At 35.4% G+C, this 21,293-nt stretch overlaps 1 protein-coding gene across 2 annotated transcripts in view; it reads left to right on the top strand.

Annotated features, from left to right (window-relative positions):
• Nucleotides 1–19,754, top strand: part of LOC135835650 (synaptogenesis protein syg-2-like) — a 494,360-nt gene extending 474,606 nt beyond the window's left edge. For both annotated transcript variants that reach the window (XM_065350008.1, XM_065350007.1), the window contains exons 10-14: nucleotides 6,063–6,356; nucleotides 10,013–10,312; nucleotides 16,795–17,028; nucleotides 19,007–19,110; nucleotides 19,263–19,754. In XM_065350008.1, coding sequence (XP_065206080.1) covers nucleotides 6,063–6,356; nucleotides 10,013–10,312; nucleotides 16,795–17,028; nucleotides 19,007–19,110; nucleotides 19,263–19,454 — 1,124 coding nt within the window. In that variant the 3' untranslated portion in view covers nucleotides 19,455–19,754. The remainder of the gene's footprint in view (nucleotides 1–6,062; nucleotides 6,357–10,012; nucleotides 10,313–16,794; nucleotides 17,029–19,006; nucleotides 19,111–19,262) is intronic.
• Nucleotides 19,755–21,293: the final 1,539 nt, after the last annotated feature.

Raw genomic sequence — 21,293 nt, 5'->3', positions numbered from 1 at the left:
AATTCGAAATAAGGCTTTTTACGCGGATTCGTGTTTTCCGTACAGCTCTTTTTTTTCCACGTTACACAGAGGGGGTTTCTTTTTTTTTCATTCGCACTTTTCACAAAAAGGTTGCCTTTTTCTTTTTGTCAAGTACACCTACCTTTCTTGTCCCCAGCACTTCCCAACGTCTATGGAATATATTGTTTCAAATTTAAATTTAAAACATAAATGAGCGCCGCCGATGTAAAAGTAGGTATCTTGCATTTGATTTCTTAATTTAGATTTAATTTCATTATAGTTGGCTGGAGTGGCGAAGGTAAAGGTACACAAAAGATCCGCCTTTGAAAATACCTACCTACCGCTTGGTATAGTTTTTATGCCTAACAGATTTTAAAAATTACTTCACGTCTGACGTTCTTTTTCCCGATGGCTTTTATGTACGCGAACGTTTTTCCATTTTCTGCCTCCCCTCTACCTTTCCTTCCATCTCCCTTTGAAGGCCTTTTAGTCTACACCATTCGTCTCGACAATACACTTACATAGCTGTTGTGCGAATTACCAACGACCGAGTTAATTTTACTTTTTAAATTGACTAATTAATGTAAATAATGTAGTTGGCTTTCTTTCTTCTTCATGTTTTGTATTTTTTTTTTTATTTTATTTTGATTTTTTTTTAAAACCTTTTTTACGTCTCGAGCAGAAATACCTGGGATTTGTAGCGAGTCCAAAGTGTTCTTCGGCATGTTAATTTGTCGTTAAAATTTTCATTTTGGTATTATAAGGAAGTAGGAACTGTACAAACCTGTATTATAAAATAACCTACACAAACTGATGATGTCCTACATATTTTTCAGAGGTGGTTTTTTTCTGTTTTGTTTCTCATTCACCCCATTTGCATTTGAATCGTTTTAAAGCTTCGTTTTGTTTTATTTCGAACGTTTATTAAGGGTTTGGGTTCGGTAAAGGTGAGCTCGAAGGGCGAATATAAATTATAATTGGGCGTTTAATTGGATTTTCGTTGTTTGGAAAAAAGTTCAATGTACGAGGGACGAAGGACGAAGGGCTGTAAATGAGAATGCCATTCGGTTGGAATTTAGGTTTAAGTATTCGAGTGAGTGAAATCGGTGGTCTCTATATTGAAAAACGAATTAATAAAAATAATAATTTTAAATCATGTACTTCGAAATAGATCATATTGAAATTCATAGTTTTTCTGAGTGGATCAATTAGCTTATTTTGTGAGTGAAAATTGTTTTCCTTCTTCTGATTCAATAAATACGTTTCACGAGATCCCCTTCCAATCTGTTGGTATGAGCCATTTTATTGGTAAGAAAAAAAAACTGTAAATACTCGATGAATAGAAAAGGATGAATTTTTTGAGGGAAAACTCCTTTAAAAAGAGCAAGCTGTCCTCGACAATGTGATGAAAAGCATTCAGCATCTTTCTTCGCTCATATAACTAATTACCTCCTCATTTAAATATTGTTCTCCGAATACCTCGACTAGACTCCAGCTGACTCTCTATAAAGGTGCAACGTTTGCATAAACAAAAATCCCTCAATTAGATAACGTAAGAGATACAGAGCATCTTGGGGCGTAGGGCATTTCAAATTATACACGCGATGTATAGCAAAGACCAGAAGATGTAAACTAGATGCACAAGAAAGAGAAACTTAATCAACATTTGCCAATAATGTAAAACTAAGTACAGCCACTTTAGCAACATCTTACGATTAAAGTAGAATTTAATTATGTAACCATTCTCGAGCTAGTTGCTTGTTCCGGAGCTGGCCGTTTCGAAACAAATTCAATTACATATTAGTTTAGGAGATGAAGTACTACCTACTATCAGTGTAGCAGGAGCAACAGAAGCAAGTAAACAAACACGCAGCTTTCTTATGGCCGACTCACGATATTTATAATTCACGACAAAACGAACGAAGAATTCGCTTTTTCTGTACCATAATATGTATAAAAAGCTAAACATCGGGCCGGAAAATTGCTCCGCCGCTGTAGCAAGATTTGCCGTTGTTAATCTCAGAATTGAGATTTACCCGGCAAGAAAACACAAAGTATAAACTTGTACATCATCGTTATAACGGTTTACCACTCCTTCTTCTTCTTCGACTCTTCCCGTGTATCGTACTGCTTTCCTCGCAGCGTTTTACCTTCCACGTTGCGTGGTTCCGTATCTTTCCAGTGTACGGGATAGGTAGTGAGGATTCTACATGGTGGTGAGCTATACACAAACACAACGTCGTATTTGGAAGAATTAAGACGAGAACCCCGGTATTTTCTAAATTAATTCGCAAACTCGTATGTTTTCTTTAAATTAACCGCCAAGTTTGCCGGGTTCGGTTTAACGCTGAGGTGGATTTTTCCGGCGAAAAATCGCGTCTTTATTTGGGTTGAATATGCGATTGAAAACGTTTCGTCGTTTAGCGTTGTTGCAGAATACAACTTTTTATAAGGCAAAATCGATGCTTTAAAATCGACTGTATTTCTGCGAATTTTTTTTTTGGTGTAATTTTCCAAGTAGGTATAACTCACAGAAGAATTTTTGGTGATGCAGTCAGGCTTTCAAAAATATATAGCATTCGACAAAAGGGTAAGTATTCCTGGATAAAATAGGTGAAATGTCCCGGTCCTCGGATTTTTGAAATTTTGATTGAACATTGTTGGACACCCCTGAAAAAATTATAGACCCGAAAATTTTTTCCCACCTCACCCCCTTGTTCACAGTGACGAAAAAGCACCATTTTCGGGGGGGGGGAATCACACTTAAACGAGTTTTGGAAAAAAAATTGATTTTACCCAAAAAACCTATGTAAGAGGAAACATGAATCTAAACACATGAATTTTTCGAAATTTTTTTCACAACCAGAGCGGGGGAGATATTGACAAAAGAAAAATTGAACAATTCGTATCTCCGAACCTAATTCAAGCACACTAAATTTTTTCATTCTGAAAATGTGTTCAGGTGAGTACTATTTTTGGAAAAAATTTTCTGCAAGTGGGCTGTCTTCAAAAACTCAAAAAACTCTTCAAAATGTATTTTTTATGTCATAGCACTGCAAACAAAATATACATATATATTCGTGATGAAGTTCTGAAATTTTGCACTTGAACTATGAAAAACTGTAGAAAATGCAACAATTCCTCAAAAGGCTCATTTTGAGGCCTTGGGCACCTCTCCACCCAATTTAGGGTCTGAAAAATGTTGCCTACTTGGGTGTCGTTTTCATATGAATCGAACCCGCTGAACATGAATATGAAGTATTTACCTACAGTTGAGCTCTTCTGAAGGTCCCGTTTGAGGGGTAGATTGTCCTAAAATTGAATTTTTTGTTAAAAATGTTTTATTGTAGTGCTACCTAGGCCCTGTAACTCGAGGACACACAGCTAGACAAACAATCATGAGAATCTAGTCTGGTGGGTCAGTGACCTTGAGAGGCCAGACAGACCGGCCAATGGCCTTAAGAGGTCAGACAGATGTACAGACAACTTTGGAAAGCTGGCCAGATGGGTCAATGATCTTAAGAGGTCAAATATGCGGACATGACAGACGGGGCAATGACCCTGAGAGGCTAAACGGACAGGCCAGTGACCTTAAGAGGTCAGACAGGTAGACATCTGACTTTGTAAAGCTGGCGAGACGGTTCAATGACCTTAGATGCTAGACAATAAGACATGCGACCTTGGAAAGACAGACAGACGGGTCAATGACCTTCGGATAACTGGTCAGATGGGTCAATGATCTCAAGAGGTCAGACAGGTGGCCATGGAAAACGGGTCAATGACCTTGAGAGGTTAAACAGACAGGCCAGTGACCCTAAGAGGTCAGACAGGTAGACATCTGACTTTGGAAAGCTGGCCAGACGGTTCAATGACCTTAGATACTAGACAATCAGACATGCGACCTTGGAAAGACAGACAGACGGGTCAATGACCTTCGGATAACTGGCCAGATGGGTCAATGATCTCAAGAGGTCAGATAGGTGGCCATGGAAAACGGGTCAATGACCTTGAGAGGCTAGAACAGACCTGTCGATCAGTGCCCTTAAAAGGTGAGACAGATAGACATTCTACGTTGGAAAGCTGGCCAGACGGTTCAGTGACCTTAGATGCTAGAAAATCAGACGTGCGACCTTGGAAAGACAGACAGGTGGGTCAATGACCTTAAGATGTCAGATATGCGGGCATGCCAGATGGATCAATGTCCTTGAGAGGCTAGAACAGACAGGTCAGTGACCTTAAAAGGTCAGACAGATAGACATTCGACTTTGGAAAGCTAGCCAGATGGTTCAATGACCTTAGATGCTAGAAAATCAGACATGCGACCTTGGAAAGACAGACATGTGGGTCAATGGCCTTAGGAAAACTGGCCAGATGGGTCAATTACCTTAAGAGGTCAGATATGCGAGCATGTCAGATGGATCAATGACCTTGAGAGGCTAGCCAGACAGGTCAATGACCTTAAGAGGTCGGTCAAGAGGACAATACTGGTGGGTCAATGAGCTTGTAACGCTAGACAGGCAGACGGATAACCTTGGGAAGCCTGGTAGACAGATTAATGGCCTTAAAACGCTGTACAGGTCTTAGACGGACTACCTTAGGAAACCATACAGACGGGTTAATGATCTTAAGATGATATACAGACAGGCAGACAACCTTGGAGAGCCATATAGACAGGTCAATTGCCTTAAAAGGCCAGGTAGACGGAGACAGATGACCCTGATTTTTTGGAATTTGGAATACGTGTTATGCGCTTCATAAAAATCGCTTAAAATTCCAAGTAATATTAAAGAATTTCTAAAAAAAAAATTTATTTCACCATTTTTGAAGAATTTCAAGGGCAAAATTGGGTCATTATTTTTGGGATTTGTGAAAGAAATGCCGTACGATCAATTGAAATTGGTTTGAAATTTCTCAAAAACATCCAGAAATTTTGGACTTGCAAATTGTGGAAATGTTTTGATCAATTATGAAAATATGTAACTTAATGCGGCCCTTCGAAATATGTCACATTATAGAGAAAATCCCGCGATGGCACAAAAAAATTGACCTTACGAGTACAATGAAGAAAGAAGGATTCGATCAATTAATTTTGTATTTCAAGTTTCATACATTTGAAAATGTCATAAGAGACATTGAAAAGTAATTAGATTAGAACTCTACATTTTCTCTTCATGTGGCTCATTTGAAAGGTCACATGACACTCCGAAAAATTGACTCATTTTTGGAATAAAATTCGTCCCAAATGCTCAAAATGTGTTTTTGATAGAAATTGTTATTTCTCGAAAAATTTCAACTCATTTCGAATGTTTCGTGACAATTTTTCAAAAATCCCAAAAAATTATAATACAATTTTGGTTTTGAATTCTTCAGAAATTCTCTAAAAAAGTTTCTAGTAGATATAGGATAATAGGTATTTGCAATTTTTTCACAATTTAAACTCGTTTAATGAGTTCCATCGCATTTTTCAAAAATACCGAAAATTATGGTTCAATTTTGGTTCAAAATAACTTCAGAAATATTCAAAAAACGTTTTCATCAAAATATTTGAAATTCTTATGGAACCCTTTTCCTCCTCATACCCCTTCCCTTCCTGTTCTTCCTCAAGAACCGAGTGAAAAAAAAATTACATGTCATTTTGACTAAACGTATGGTATATGTATGGCACCGAATAAGTATACACTCGCGTAAATCATTAAGAAAGTACGTACCTACCTATAAAATCTATCTGTAAAGGTGAAAAACCACTACTGTATTATTTCCCAAGAGGTTTTATAACGTTGCATCTGTATCGTAAATGACACCTCGCTAACGTAAGTCGCGAAACCGTAGAGACAGGATCAACACTGTCACACCTTACGATGAGTAAACATACAAAACGAACAACAAAAAAAAAAACAGACCTTAGATAAAGGAAAGAATTAATATCTATATAAGTCACCCGTTATGTCATATTTGTCGCGTGCTAACGATTATTAATTTATGCACGTGCTAATGCAGAGATACTATTATATTATTTACGTGGAATAGTTTTCTCATAGATCATGTTGTTTTTTTGTTCACAGATGCTCCCACCTGTCGCCACGAAAAAGGTATGGTGATCGGTGCTTCGAGATCGGAAAGCCTAGAAATCGTTTGCGAAATCGACGCCGATCCTCCGGCCCAAAGTTTTCGATGGAAGTTCAATAATTCGGGCGAAACGTTGGACGTCGGCCCGGAGAGATTTACCAGCAACGGTACCGTTAGCGTGTTGAAGTACACCCCAATCGCCGATTTGGATTATGGTACTTTATCATGCTGGGCCCAGAATGCGATTGGCATGCAAGTGATGCCTTGCGTTTATCAGCTCGTCGCTGCCGGTGAGTTTGATTGAAAAGGGGTGTTCATTTTTTTAATGCATTCGACGCCTTTAAGAGAGATGAACGACGACCGAAGACGGAAGCTTAGAAGTTATGAAATGTGACGATGATATATGCGTACGTGCATAAGTTGGCGAACGCGTTTTTTTAAAAATGTACGTCGATTATCGTCTCCGTCTCTCCCTCTTTCCTGTATGCGGCGGAACGTGTCACACACATTAAGAATATTATAAAGGTGTACTGTATGAGGTGGCTGCCGATGCTGCGCTGGCAAAAGCGAGATAATTTGTTTAATATTTATAAGTGCGTGAGAACGATGGTATATTACATAAGTATATCGAAAGTGTAAAATTGAGATTTTTTCCAGTCTCGAGGGATTTATTTGTCGAACAGGTACGAACAGTTTGAGAGAATCGTGTGATTTTCAACAAGTAAATCATTATTTACGAATCAAGTGTGTATATCGCGATGGAAAATTTTTTCGTGTTTTTCATATCGTCATCTTCAGTCGAAGTCAAAGTTGATGGAAAATTTCACGAAATGTGAAGTTTTCGTATTTTTGTTAGGTATATTTTTCTCCATCACATGTCACAATTTTGAGCATCGAAAAATTACTATACCTATCTACCTAAACATGTAAGGTAGTGAATGATTTTCTGAAGGTAATACATGATTCAATTTTTAAAATTATTATTAAAGTATGTAATTTTTGATTTTTTTTTATTCTGAGCATCTTTAACTTTATTCCCAAGTTTTCAAAAACTTTTGAATTTTATCATCACTGGAAAATTTTAATACCTAAACTTTATTAAATTTTAAGAGTAATAGATGCAAATTTTGCGAACCACTAATCCAGGTTAATTAGTGTAGGAGTTGGACTTTCAGAAACATTTTCTGTAAAAAAGATGCTTATAAAATAATTAAAAGAGGAAAGAAAAAACACAAAATTTGGCTGATGAGCCTGATGTTTTGATGTTACCCTAGTCCAGTCAGAATGTCAAAACATTTTCTTTTAAAAAAGCGAAATGAGTGTGAAAATTTTTTTCTAAAAAAATAAACATTTACGAAAAAATTTAGATCAATGGGAAGGAGGGTTCACTGAACTATAAACACCATTGTCATTACAACTCAACCAGACCATTAGGTACCTATACACTTTGCAACTATTACTACTTTCTTATTTCTGATGAACCTGGACATCTAAATCTTGAAAAAATTGCATCAGTATTATTATGAAATGACTTTTGGAACCCCTGAAAAGAAAAAACAGTGATAAAAAGTAGCTCGCGGTGGCCCCATTGAATTACAATGTCTGGGTTGCAACTCAAAAGTCAATAGAAAATGAGCACAATAAAAAAGAACAAAAATTTTGATATCTCAACCGATAGATGAATTTTTAAACTAATCATAAGAAAATCAAAAAATCATTTTGACGAAATTTCAAGAACTAAAGTTGATTTTACGATTTTTTGAGAATCCAAATTTGACTCATTACTCGTGAAAAAATCAAAATATGACCAAATTGAAATGGAAAAATGAACTTCTGTTCACATCTTACGAGATTTTTGCTCCCTCAAATCGATCAGTGTGGTTTTGAGTCATTCTGAAGTCATTCATTGTGTTTTTTTTTTCGAATGAGCTCCTTCACATCCATTTTATTTTGCTCATTATCCTTCTTCTTCTCCCCCCTGTCTTCAAAAAAGGATAGCTGAAAATGATTCGACTTGATGGAATAAAAATATCAATTTTTATAAAAGTTTGTTTCTAAAATGCATATTTTTTCTAGAAATTTAAGGAACCTTGAACCTTTGCGGAAAATGTAGAATCGAGGGTGTGGAATTTTTCGAATTTTGACAAATTGGAAATTCTGCAAAACAGTAATTGAAATTTGAAATTGAGTTTTTAATTATGAGAGCTCAAGTTTTCATGATAAATGCAAAAGTTGAAAACCACAATTTCAAAAATTAAAAAAAAAAAAATATTGAAAAAAATCGCAACGAAAAGCCTTTTTTTTTTGTTCAACAGTCTAATTTGCCTGAAAGGCTCAAAAGCTCTCAATTTTAATCAAAATTAAAAAAAAACTACTGTATAGTAGCTTATGTACTGTACTTATTGATCAAATATTGGCTTGATTTTTCGATCTGATTCCTCTTGACCTCCCACCAAAGCCCCAAACATGATCTAAACCCAAAAAAATTTGAAATGTGTGACGTGTCAATAATCATTTTTGGGATACCTATTGAGTGTTAATTTCCGTTTGCTTTTCGGCCCCTCTGGTCTTCTAATTTCGAAAAATATTTTTAAAAGTCATCAGAATATGGTGTGACATGTTGATTTTTTTCTCACTCATAATTCGAGGTCAATGAACTATTAATTTTTCAGATTAGGTCTCTCAGAGTCCCCGAATCGCTCTTTATTTTCAAATTGGAGAGCTGGGAAGACATCGAAGGGTCAAAATCCGATAAATAAAAAGATATTCGAACTCAGTGACCTCGAATTAGTGTAAATCGACATATCACATACCTGAAAAACAATCAGATATTCGAATCCAGTGCCTTCAAAATAGTAAAAATCAATGTGCCACGTTAATCTTGAAATTTTTCAAATTTTTACCAAAATTGGAGGCTCTTGATTGCGACGACCCCCTCCCCTCCATGGGTGTTGAAACTTGTTTTCTATAAAGTTTTATTCGTTAAGGAGAGGGTTGAAAAAACTCTTCGTTGCAATAATTTTTTTTTTTTAATTTTCAAATGATACCTCTACCTTTTAGCTTTTTAATTCATCGAAAAATTGTAGCTTGTATCTTGAAAATTCACTCACTGATTTTTAGCTGTTTTAATAGATTTTCAATGAAACCTTATAAACAAATTTTTTCCAAGTTTCAAGTTATAAGCTTTCAAACCTTGGCAGTTTCGCATAAAAATCACAAATTCAGAAACTTGTGAAACATACGAAGTCCCCCCCCACCCCCCACCCCAAAAGATTCAGGATTAAAGTAAATAAATAGTTAACAAAATTACAGAATAAAAGCTTCAATTTAGTTCAGTTTCACAAGGAATACGTCGAGTAATCGATTGTCGTATTTACGGCAAACTGGTTAGGCAATTTTATTAACATATTTTGTATTTCATGCTAATCATACAGGGATTTCTTGTCAGTTCAATTGGAACTTTGGAAGCAATACAGTTGGAGGGTAAATTGATTATGTCTTGAAAGGATATGACATTTTTGATGTAAGAGGTTTGAATGTAAGGGCCGAAATAAAATTTTCAAGGTTAAATACATATAATTTTTTTCAACTCCATTTCAAAAGAGGAGAGCTCACAATTTTAAAAAAAATCTGAATCGTTTCCATCAAAAATGAAATAATGTGATGTCTACGTTCGAATATTGATCTATAAATTTTATTTTCACCATTAGAATTATCGTTCGCCCCCCCCTTCCAAAGCACAAACTCTAATTAACAATGTCCTAAATCGTCAAAAAGAACCGTGCATTTTAAAAAATTTGCTACATTACAAAACGTCCTCAACTAAATCAGAGAATAAGTCGAGAACAAGTTTCGAAACATTTTTCTTTTTTTTTCTTCATCATTCCAACTTATCGTTAAAATCGTATCGTTGTTTTCATTCATTCTGACGAAGGTAATTTTACAGGGAAACCGCAAAGCGTGCAGAATTGCACGTTATCAAACCAAACGAACAGTTCGGTGGAGGTGAAATGCTCCCCTGGCTACGACGGCGGTCTTCCACAAGTGTTCACGTTGGAGGTATACACGCCGTTTAGCGCTCTACCCGTGTACAACTTGACCGAAAAAGAATGGCCGAATTTCCGTTTATCGAATTTACAAGCGGATGTTACTTTCAAGATTTTAGTGAGCGCTGTCAACTCGAAAGGTCGCAGTCCACCCGTTATCCTCGAAGAGTTCAGTTTCAAAGATCCTGAAAAAAGAACAGGTAGGATTGCGTTAAATCGTGTAAACTATATTGGAGAATTAAAATTTATCGCGTACCTTAAGCTATTTAAGTGTAGGTATTATTTGCCAATCGAATAGTCTGCGGGGAATAAAGTATACCTATACTGTAAAGGGTCAACGTTTACACAAAAACGAAAGCGACCGCAGAGTTTTTTTTCTCTCGTTTGCTTTGACTGTGCCCAAAAACAACAGCTAATAAATTACCGAATCTGGGTAAGCCGAAGGTTCGGAAAGGCAAGAGGATGTTTCTTTTCGTATATAGAAGGTATCCGATGCAAAAGGCCTGCGAACAACGTTCTTTGCTCTTTTGATACGAGTCGAATTATTTGAAATGGCCGATATTAAAGAAGTCGATTTTCTTATATGTACGATGGAAATTTTCCACATGAAATTAGCTATTGGTGAAGATGGGACGGAGGCCGCAAAGTGGATAAGGTGTACGGTGGTATTTCGGCTAATACGAATATTTTAAGCAGCTTGGGTGGCGTGGTCGCGATAGGGAGGAATTTATCGACGAGCTTGTAATTAATATTGTTCTCGTATTGGGTGGAATTTTTCGTAGTAAATATTTCAAGGTCTTATTTACGCTTCATACTCCCGTACACTTTATAAAACAAATTTTATCGTCGAGCTATTCGAGCTGCGTAAACGAGGATTATGTGTAGTAAATCATTGTTAAACTTGGTTTCATTTAAAGGGTTCGTAAATTACTAGTTGAGTTGGGTGTACGCGAACATCGAGCGGGAGGGGTTGTCAAATGTGACGCGTAAATGATTAAGATATAAAGCGCGAGATAAGCGTTTTTATGTCTTTTTCTAACGTACGTACGAGCAGGGAAGGAAATGGCTTCTGAAAAGATTTCCAAACGATTTAGGAAGTTGTGTATCGGCGTGTTTGAGGTAGGATTAGGTTCTGATTGGCTTTCCCCGCCAGTAGTGTGGAATGTATGTAAATTTTCCAGTTATTACATTGAAAAGCGTTCAAAGCGTATGGAAAATTCCAAATATTTGCGAGAATGTGGCCTTATATATGAGCCTAATTTCGCTGTACGTACTTTGTTTTGTATTTGAGTATAATGTCAGCTCATCGTCTTATACTTTGCATAATTTTAAATAGTAATTTTCTCGAAACTTTGCAATTATTTTGGGTATTTTTTGAGAATTACTCGTATGTGCAAAAAGACTCATGATTATTTATTTCAAATTTCACCCCTCCGCCTGCTCTTTCAAAAAGCTTTCTCAAAATACACCTAATGTGGAAAAAATTACCTCAATAAACAAAACGAAATTTGAAAAATAAGAGAACTCGTAAAATAAAGCCTAAGTGGGTACTTACATACGTGAAAGATCTTCCGTAAATAATACATAAATATTGCGCATTTTTTTCATTGCTCTGCGTGTCGAGTGGAATTTCAAAAACGGCCATTAGTATTAATATAGGGTAAGCCGAATTTCTGCAAAATGTACACACCACATACCTGGTTACCTACATTAAAATATTTCGCTACATTGATTTGAACAGTCGTTAAACTACGTATGCAAGCTACTCTTGTAATGGGTACTCTGTATACGAGTGAGAGACCGTCAATGAACCCGGATATACTTAAAGACAGAGCAGAAGGGTTGGGGCGAAGGTAGATGAACTACCGCTGTTTTTTATTCTCTGTAATGCGTACAGTTGACACGATGATGTGTACTGTTCAAAGATAGGCGTTTATTTGAAAGAAAAATTACTGTCGTAGACGTGTAATCTGTTAAGAAAATTTTTCCCTCGAAAAATAACATTGCAAGCATTACTGTTTCAAACCAGTATGCTTTACAGCGGGTGAAAATTCTGTTCAGCTGGCTTCAAATACCTTAGTAGGTACTAGGTACCTCTTAGATACATAATTATTCGTCATTTGTAGATTAAATGCAGCGTGTGCTAACTCTGAATAACCCCCCTCTCACCAAAAGCATAGACAATTCATCCTAACAAGGGAACCCTCCCACATGATAATCTCCGATTTGAATGAAACTTGGACTGGTGGAAAGAGGACCTCAAAAAAACCCCATCTCCCAATTTTCAGCTGCTGAAGTTGATTTTTCAATTTTTGGTGAGCGTTTGAAGTTTTGTGTATTTTTTATACTTATTCTCATGTTAGGTATGTCAAAAAATTCGATTTCTGATGATAATTCCAGATTTGACCGACGGTAGTACTTATCGATTAGGTATCAAGCATAGACCCTTTATTCAAAATTTCAGCTGCCGAAGTTCATGTGGTGGGGAGAAACGGTCATTTTTCGTATTTACACATACCTATAACATAACCTGAGAAAAAACAGTAAAAAATCTTGTTTTCTGAACGGACGTCCAGATCCGGCCAATGGTGGTATGAGTCGATTTGGTATTCGGCACAGACTGTTTGACCAAAATTTGAGCCCTTGAAGTTCATTAGATGAGTTTAATTTACTGATTTTTCAAATTTTTTAATGGCATTTATAAACCACCAGATGAACAAAAAATTCGATTTCTGATGATAATTCCAGATCCGGACGGGGGTAGTATTAATCAATTAGGTATCAAGCACAGACCCTTTGGCCAAAATTTCAGCTGCTGAAGTTCATATGGTGGGGAGAAACGGTCATTTTTCGAATTTACAGAACAACTGTTTACCTGTGTGTACCTACCCAAACTTCAAACGCTCGTCAAAAATCGAAAAATCATCTTCAGCAACTGAAAATTGGGAGATGGGGGTTTTTTAAGGTCTTCTATTCTACCAGTCCAAGTTTCATTCAAATCGGAGATTATCATGTGGGGAGGTTCCCTTGTAAGTTTATGTAGTTATGTTTGCCTGACCCCAGAATTGAAGGAACCGAGTTATGCTTACTCGATATTTTTAATTAATATTGCTCTACAATTTTAAAATTGAGTTTCTCAAGAACCATGATAGAGGAGAAGGTACAATTATGGACCCAGGTACAAATATGGACCCCCCTCTGTTTAGAGAATACTACTAGCGCTGCGGTCACGGTCTGCACTAAAAATTGTTCTAGTAGTGTAGTACTGACGATCTAGTTACATATTTTGGATCGATGCAAAATTCTGTGTCTGCAATCAGCATTTGATTTTTTTTTCGTGATTTTTTGTTGCCATTGGAAAATTTTACTCTGTTTTCTTTTAATAATTGATGTACATACTTCCAATAATGTTCAAAAAAAAAATTATTAGCGAAATAAGTAGCTCTCAGTGTATACTTTCAGAATATGCTTTCATACTTGTCATTACTTTACTCGATTTTCGTATTTTTTTCCATTTTTCATAAACTGACAAGTTTTTTTACGTTGGTATAAATATGGACCCCTAAATTTTTTCATATAATTTTTCCTAGAATGCTGAGAAAAAAGCAATCAACAAATAAGAGAAGTCCTAAAAGACGGAAATGGGACGAAGAAAGTATAGTACGGGCCATTTTAGAAGTAAAAATAGTAAAATCCAGAAAGTTCGGTTTTTTCTTATGAAAATCGATTTTTATTGATTTCGATTTTTTTCATGTATTTGATGTTTATTGTCATGCATTCGATGTTTTTTTCATATACTCAAGTTAAAAAACGTCTTTAAATATATTTTCGCATCATTTTCTGCAATTTTTAGACATTTTTTTAGGGGGTCCATATTTGTACCCGAGTCCATATTTGTACCAATTTATGTCACTTTTGTAAAATTCAAATTTCTCCGTGAGTTTTCAACCAAAAAAAAAATTTTTTTACACAATATACTAGAGTCTTTGGCCTTTCGAATGGTATATTCGAAAAACAAATTTGATAATTTTTTCTACCCTTTAAAGCCAAAAAGCTAGAGGGGGTCCATATTTGTACCTTCTCCTCTACATATGGTATAGACAGTTGAGCTTGTGGCCTAATTATGATGGGATTAAATTTGTTCAGACTTGATTACATCCAATAGCGAAGAACTGGCCGATCCAATTGGGTAGACCTGATTTTGAGTCTAACCAGATCAGTTCAGAACTGATTAGATCAAGCGTATTTGATTAGATCAGATCAGATCATATCTCTGACCAGCTCTGCGTAATTACATCAGAGTTTCAATCGAATTAGATCCGTTCAGACCTGATTGGGTTCAATAGGAGAGCCCTGACTAAATCTGACCAAATGTCTTCGGATCTAATCAGAGCTGTTTGATTGGTTCAGATAAAATCTAATCAGATATCAGATTAGATTTGTTCACACATGATCGAATCCAATAGGAAAGCCCTGATTAATTCTGACCATACCTCTTCAGATCTCGATAGATCTTTCTTGATTAAACCAGATCAGATCTCATCAAATTCGGCCACTTATACCAGATCCAATTTGATCGGATGCAATAAGAAAGTCCTGATTGCATCTGACAGACCAATTCAGATCCTAACAGACTTGTTTCATTGAACTAGATCAGATGTGATTAGATTCGGTCATTCGCCAGAGCTAATTATAGCTAGTCAGATCTAATTACATCAGAGTTTTGATCGGTTCAGATCTATTCAGTCAGATCCCGCCTTTTTTCTCTTCTGACCTCCTCTCCCTCACCCCTCCACATTTTGAAAACAATTTTTAAAATGCAATGAGTAAATAAAAAAGAGTTGTTTGAAAATTCTTAATTTTTGCGTTAGAATTATCTTCATCAAACTTCTTCCAAGAAAAAAAAAATCTCCCCGATTCCTCAACCGATGTTGGAGCCTCTTTGACAGACACATTCTTTCCTCCGCCCCCACCCCAAAAGAAATCGAATAGACATACCTAAACATTTTTCAAAAGTTATCAATTTTGACGTCTGAATTTTCATATTCAAGTGACCCTTTTTTCAAAGTAAAATCTCTGTTGGTCTCAAAGTAATGTTTCACTGTACAGAGTCTCTCAATGCAATGTTGAAAAAAAATCAAAAAAAAAAATTAAAGAAGGGGGAAATGTTGACAATTTTTGCTCGAGAATTTACCGAAAATACCTTCTTTTTTTTCAAGAAAATCCCTATCTCAGACTTCCAGACCGTGCCACTTATTTTTTTCAAATGCTAAAAACACACAAAAAAATCACTTTGTGCCCCCCCCCATTTTTTATGCTTTCTCGTCGTTGGTTTTTTATGACCTTGGGAGTATTCTGGTATAACTGATTAATTTTCAGTAGAGGAGTCAAAATTTTCAGGTTTTTTTTGGTCATGAAAGCTACAGAATTTGAAGAATAAGAGCAAAAAAATGACGAAAATATTTTCAAAATAAGTTTTCAATCGTTTGTTTTGAACTAGAGAGCAAAGATTGTGAGAAACAGCGTTGCTTGGAGGACCAGGGGCGGGTTTTTTTGACAAGAGACATTTTATATATCGAAAATTTTCGATGGATATTTATTTCATTGATGCTGGTTAGAATCTAATGAGAGGAAAAATTGAAAGAACATTCAAAAATACACCCACATCTCAAAATTCAAAAGTTGAGATTTCCTTTTATAGTTTTTGACTATTTTTTGAAAATTCTAAGGCTCATTTCCATAAAAACTCAAAATTTGATCAACTTGAGGTAAAAATCTGAAATTCGATGTACACTTTGATTTTGATCTCCTGAATCGATTGGTGACGGTTTTCAGCTGTTTTATAGCCTCCATGCAGAAGATTTATGGATTCTCCAGAATTTTACAAAAATTGCCATGAAGAATGCTGAAATTAAATTCAGCAAAAATTAACTCAGATTCGTCGTCCTTAAGACACTTTCAATTGATTTAGGCATGCTGCTGGTTTGAATTAATATTCAGTCGTTTTTGGGGAGAGGGGTGAGGGAGGGACTGGAAAATTCAAAAATCCACTGGAGGCTCCAAAATAGTTCAAAAAATTGTTAATCGATTTTGTAGGTTAAACGTGAGATGTAAATCTTTCAATTTATTATACATTAACTGACAAATTTTTAATTTTTCAAAAACCTGTGGAGAAAATTTCAGATTTAAACCGATAGAAGCAGAATTTGAAAACTTGTGCTTAAGTGAATCAAAAAGATCACAAATATGATCAATTTGATCTCATTGTATGTGATGAATTCCATTGTGGTCTTTTTGTGGCTATTGTTTTTTACATAATGTATAACTCTAGAAATCCAAAAATCTGCTGGAGGTCGTAGAAAGGCCCAGAATGACTATCAATCGTTGGAATGGGAGACAGGAATTTCAACTCTCTGCCTCAATTATATCAAATTTCAAATTTTTCGTGGAAAATAGGCTTTCAAATTTTCAAAAATTTTCCAAGATTCAAAAAATGAAATTTAGTAACATCCCTCTTTTTTTCAAATTGGTATTTTTTTCAATGGTAAAACGAGTGCATGATGACGAGGGAAAGGGGTGAAAATGAAAACTCTCAAATCGAAGTTTTGAAACTACATTGTCAAATGTCATTTTAAATACATTCTGCAAAATAATAATGATAATATTGTGATGGTATGTTTAGCGGACGTGCTGGATATCAGGCGTATGTCGCCAGTGCTCGGCATAGCGATCGGGACCATTCTAGGAGTGATACTACTAATACTGCTGATATTCCTGAACATGTGGAGATCGAGGAGTTTATTTGCTCGACGTACAATGGACGATAGTCCAGAACGGAAACACGATCAAATAACCGTCGCTCCTATTGGCAATCACTGTGATGATATGAACCCGGATATTATACCAGCCAAGTATGGTAAGTTAACGGAATGGAATTTGTACTCTTTCACCCTCTCCCTTCGCGACGGCGTTAGCTTTCCAATAGGTATTAGAAATCGAACAGCATTCGATGAAGAAATGTGCACTGAGAAAAAAAAAATGAAACGTCGAAAAAAAAACTTCTCTCATCAATTATTTATAAAGGCGACATTTGTCCGCATAAATATCATTCGTGAGAAGATACCGTTGCTTTGGTTGGGCTAAGGAGGAAGATGAGGAAAAAAATGGCTCCACCGAAAAGTTACAAACTTACTCATCGATATTACTTCCACGGGTGCTGTGAAAACGAATATCGCGTATACAAAAGACGCGAAAAAACTTATCTGATAATAGATTAAGTATTTTCGGTTTATTAAAACTTTTTTGGCATCTCAATAAAGCTTGCGAGTTGCGTAAAGCGAAAAGGGTCATTCCATGCCAAATCGGCGGATTTTTGCACGAGGGGTCTTCGATTTTTTTCAAAATCAGATCATTTTTAGAGGTCATTGAACGATGACGAATGACGCAAACCGGACATTTTTTTTATTTTTTTTGACGGAGCGGTGGCGCTTCAAAGTTCTCCAAAATGGCCGAAAATGGAAAATTTCAGTTGCAAATTGCTCCGGTTGTACGTGGTATAGAATTTTCAACTTTTTTTCAAATTGTAGTACTTTGAGAGGGTGATCGACGAGTGATGTCAAAATCAGTGTTGCCACTTTCAAAAACCTAAAAAAATCGATTTTAAAACTTATAATTTAAATATAACCACGATCTCGGCGAGTAAAAATTCTGAAAAAATTCTCAGTTTTAGTCCTTTTTATGTAGAATAACATATCAAAAAATTGGACTGGCATCTTTTTTCATTTTCGAGAAAAAAAAATTACAAGTTTTACAATTGCTGCAAAAGTACCATCCGAAACCTAAAAAATGAAAATTTTTGCATTTTTGAAATATTTTACCAATGTGTAGACGATAATGTGAAAAAAATACCCCTCCCCCCAATTTGTCGACAAATTGACGAAAAATGCATTAATTTCACTCTTGAAATAAAAATTTATAGCACGAAAAATGTCAATTCGTTGACAAATGGGGGGGAGGGGGATTTTTTTCACATTATCGTCTACACATTGGTAAAATATTTCAAAAATGCAAAAATTTTCATTTTTTAGGTTTCGGATGGTACTTTTGCAGCAATTGTAAAACTTGTAATTTTTTTTTCTCGAAAATGAAAAAAGATGCCAGTCCAATTTTTTGATATGTTATTCTACATAAAAAGGACTAAAACTGAGAATTTTTTCAGAATTTTTACTCGCCGAGATCGTGGTTATATTTAAATTATAAGTTTTAAAATCGATTTTTTTAGGTTTTTGAAAGTGGCAACACTGATTTTGACATCACTCGTCGATCACCCTCTCAAAGTACTACAATTTGAAAAAAAGTTGAAAATTCTATACCACGTACAACCGGAGCAATTTGCAACTGAAATTTTCCATTTTCGGCCATTTTGGAGAACTTTGAAGCGCCACAGCTCCGTCAAAAAAAATCGAAAAAATGTCCGGTTTGCGTCATTCGTCATCGTTTGATGACCTCTACAAATGATCTGATTTTGAAAAAAATCGAAGACCCCTCGTGAAAAAATCCGCCGATTTGGCATGGAATGACCCAAAAGGGTGGATATTAAAAATTATGAAAATTGTCGTAAATGTAGCACGCCACATAACGGCGTTATTTATTTCAAAAGTAGAAGAAAAAATTTTTTACCAAATTTTATTCGTCTCTCGATCGCAACATGTTCGATGGAGAAAAAAACTCTGTAAGGCAAAAAAAAAGGTTCGAGAAAGTGGAAAATTTAAAATTACAATGACGCGGTGGTATTCTTTTCTCTAAATTAAATTTGCTGCCATACTTGCCTCTTGTACTACCTATCTGCGTTTTTTTTTTTCATCCAACTTTTTTTCTCTGCTTTTTCCCTCTAGATCCGGTTATTATTAATAGAAGAAGCCTGTACGCTGATTCGATTAATCATTCGCCAGCCAATCAAAACTGGGAAAGTAGAAATAGCAATCAAGATACGCTGATAGTAAGTTTCATCGTAAAAAAAAAAGATATCTTAATCGAGTAAAAAGGACGGGAATATTTCCGAAGGGGTTTCGAAAAACGAAATAAGTTAAGCAAGGGTAAAAGCGATAATATTCTAACTGGCGATGGTTTTTCTTTGATTTGCGTACACAGGAAAATAGCAGTTCGACGTATAATAAAATGAATAACGTCGAATACGAACCATCGGAGCACTTTTGTCGGAGCACCGAATCGATATCGTCGGTCAAAGTGAAAACAATCAATCAAAAAAAAGACGTCGAAATAAACTGTACGGCTATCAAGGAAACACTGATGGCGAATAGACTGCCAGAAAGCTGTGTATAATTTATGTGGCGTATATATCAAATTAACTTTTCATATCTCAATGTAACTTAATAATATCAAAATCGATCCTCTCCCTTGTTCGTTTTTCCCCTCCCTGTTTTTTTTGTTTGTTTTTTTACGCATTGTTTTCCTCATTTTTTTTCTTCTTTTTTTCCATTTTGTATGTTATCTATTAAAAAGTTTTTAATTTTATTAAAGAATTGTTTATTATATGTATTTAAACGGTTTTTAAAAGTTTGAATTTTTATATCAAGTGTTTTACTCGATTTTTTTCTTTAAATAAATTGTTTTATTTTCAATGATTTTTTTTTCTTGTGTTTGATGTCCCTATGTACCGATTTGACTGATGATATCTTTCTTGCGTTCAGAAAATTGTTTTAAAAAAGTAACGTGATTGTGAAATATCAATTTTTTATAAGGAACTCGCTTGAGCTGGCCCCCTCAAATTTTCAATGCAACCAAAAGTAGAGATCAGAACATCATTAGCTAAAACCACAACAAACGACATTTCAGGAGTTGAAGTCCATTTTTTTGATTTAAAAAAAAATTTTTTGGCATTTGACTTTTTTATTTTTGATTTTTTCAATAAAACGAATCAGTGCTACACTTCAACTATTCCAACTCGAAGGTCATAGCTAAAGTTTCCGGACATGGAGATGAGAGAATCCATTTGCGATGTTAGGTACTTTAATTTAAAAATATAAAGTTTTTTAAAAATAATATCAATGTTTTCAAGATGAACTTTCAAGTTTCAAACTATAGAAAATATCGATACGTGAAAAAACGTTGCATTTAGTTGCGCAAGAAAATGACCTCAAATTCGAATTCAGCGTCTTCAAAAACCCCCTTACCTCAAAATTCGGAATCGGAGGTCCCTCCAGATTTCTACTCATAATTCTGGAAAAATGATTAGTAATTCAAAGTTATTGAGAAAATCATAATTGCGCCTTATTTCGAATGAATATGTAACTCAAACGATACCCTAAGATGGCCAAAATTGGCCCAATATTTGATCGAAAATCGGATACCTATGTTATTAGTAGAATACTAGAATATGAAGCAGTCTCCCAGTGAAAAAAAAATGATCCGCTTCCTCTTGATTATTAAGTTAGGCAACCCATTCGACATGGCTAAAATCGTCCAACTACTCCATTTTTTGAGGCAAAAATATGACAATATTATTAGGAAAAAATGAGATAGGTGGGTATTAGCAGGTCTCTACTTCCAAAAAAAAAACGTCTGGTTCGCTTTACCCCTTTTCAGTTTTAGATATGCAACCCATAATTGACACAGCTAAAATGTTCTCGAAATAGCGTCATAACTCAACTCTGTGTCTGTTATGTCGTTCAGGTTGCATATTATTCAGAAAAGAGAATAATTATGATTTTTTTCCTTCAAAATCCGTGTTTTTTTTCTTAACTAAACACCAATAAATTGCACAAGGACGAGAGGTCAATTCTTCTAATTAAATATCGCTGATTACGAATACCCGTGTCATGTCATCCATTTTAGTCCATGTTGTATGTACATACGTTCAACATTCAAACTCAAACTTCAAAGTTTGTGTACAGTATGTCAAGAAAGTAGTGCCCGGTGGCTTTAATTTCTAAGTGGAAACAGCTGGCGAGATAAATGAACCGGCATTGGTTAGGAAAAAATAAGGGCTTTGAAAAGCGACCTTGAAAATTTCAGGCCTGTGCTCAGGGTGTCCACAAACTGAAAAACCGGTTTGGTCAAAAAAAATCAAACTGGTTTTTATTGGCGCAATGTAATTCTACACACATAAGGTGACAACATTTTTGAAACCGGTTCATTATTTTGTAACCAGTTAACAAAAAC

The sequence above is a fragment of the Planococcus citri genome, chromosome 2 (genome assembly GCF_950023065.1).
Source record: "Planococcus citri chromosome 2, ihPlaCitr1.1, whole genome shotgun sequence".
Classification (NCBI taxonomy): Eukaryota; Metazoa; Arthropoda; class Insecta; order Hemiptera; family Pseudococcidae; genus Planococcus; species Planococcus citri.
This window is presented reverse-complemented; position numbering and strand designations above follow the sequence as displayed.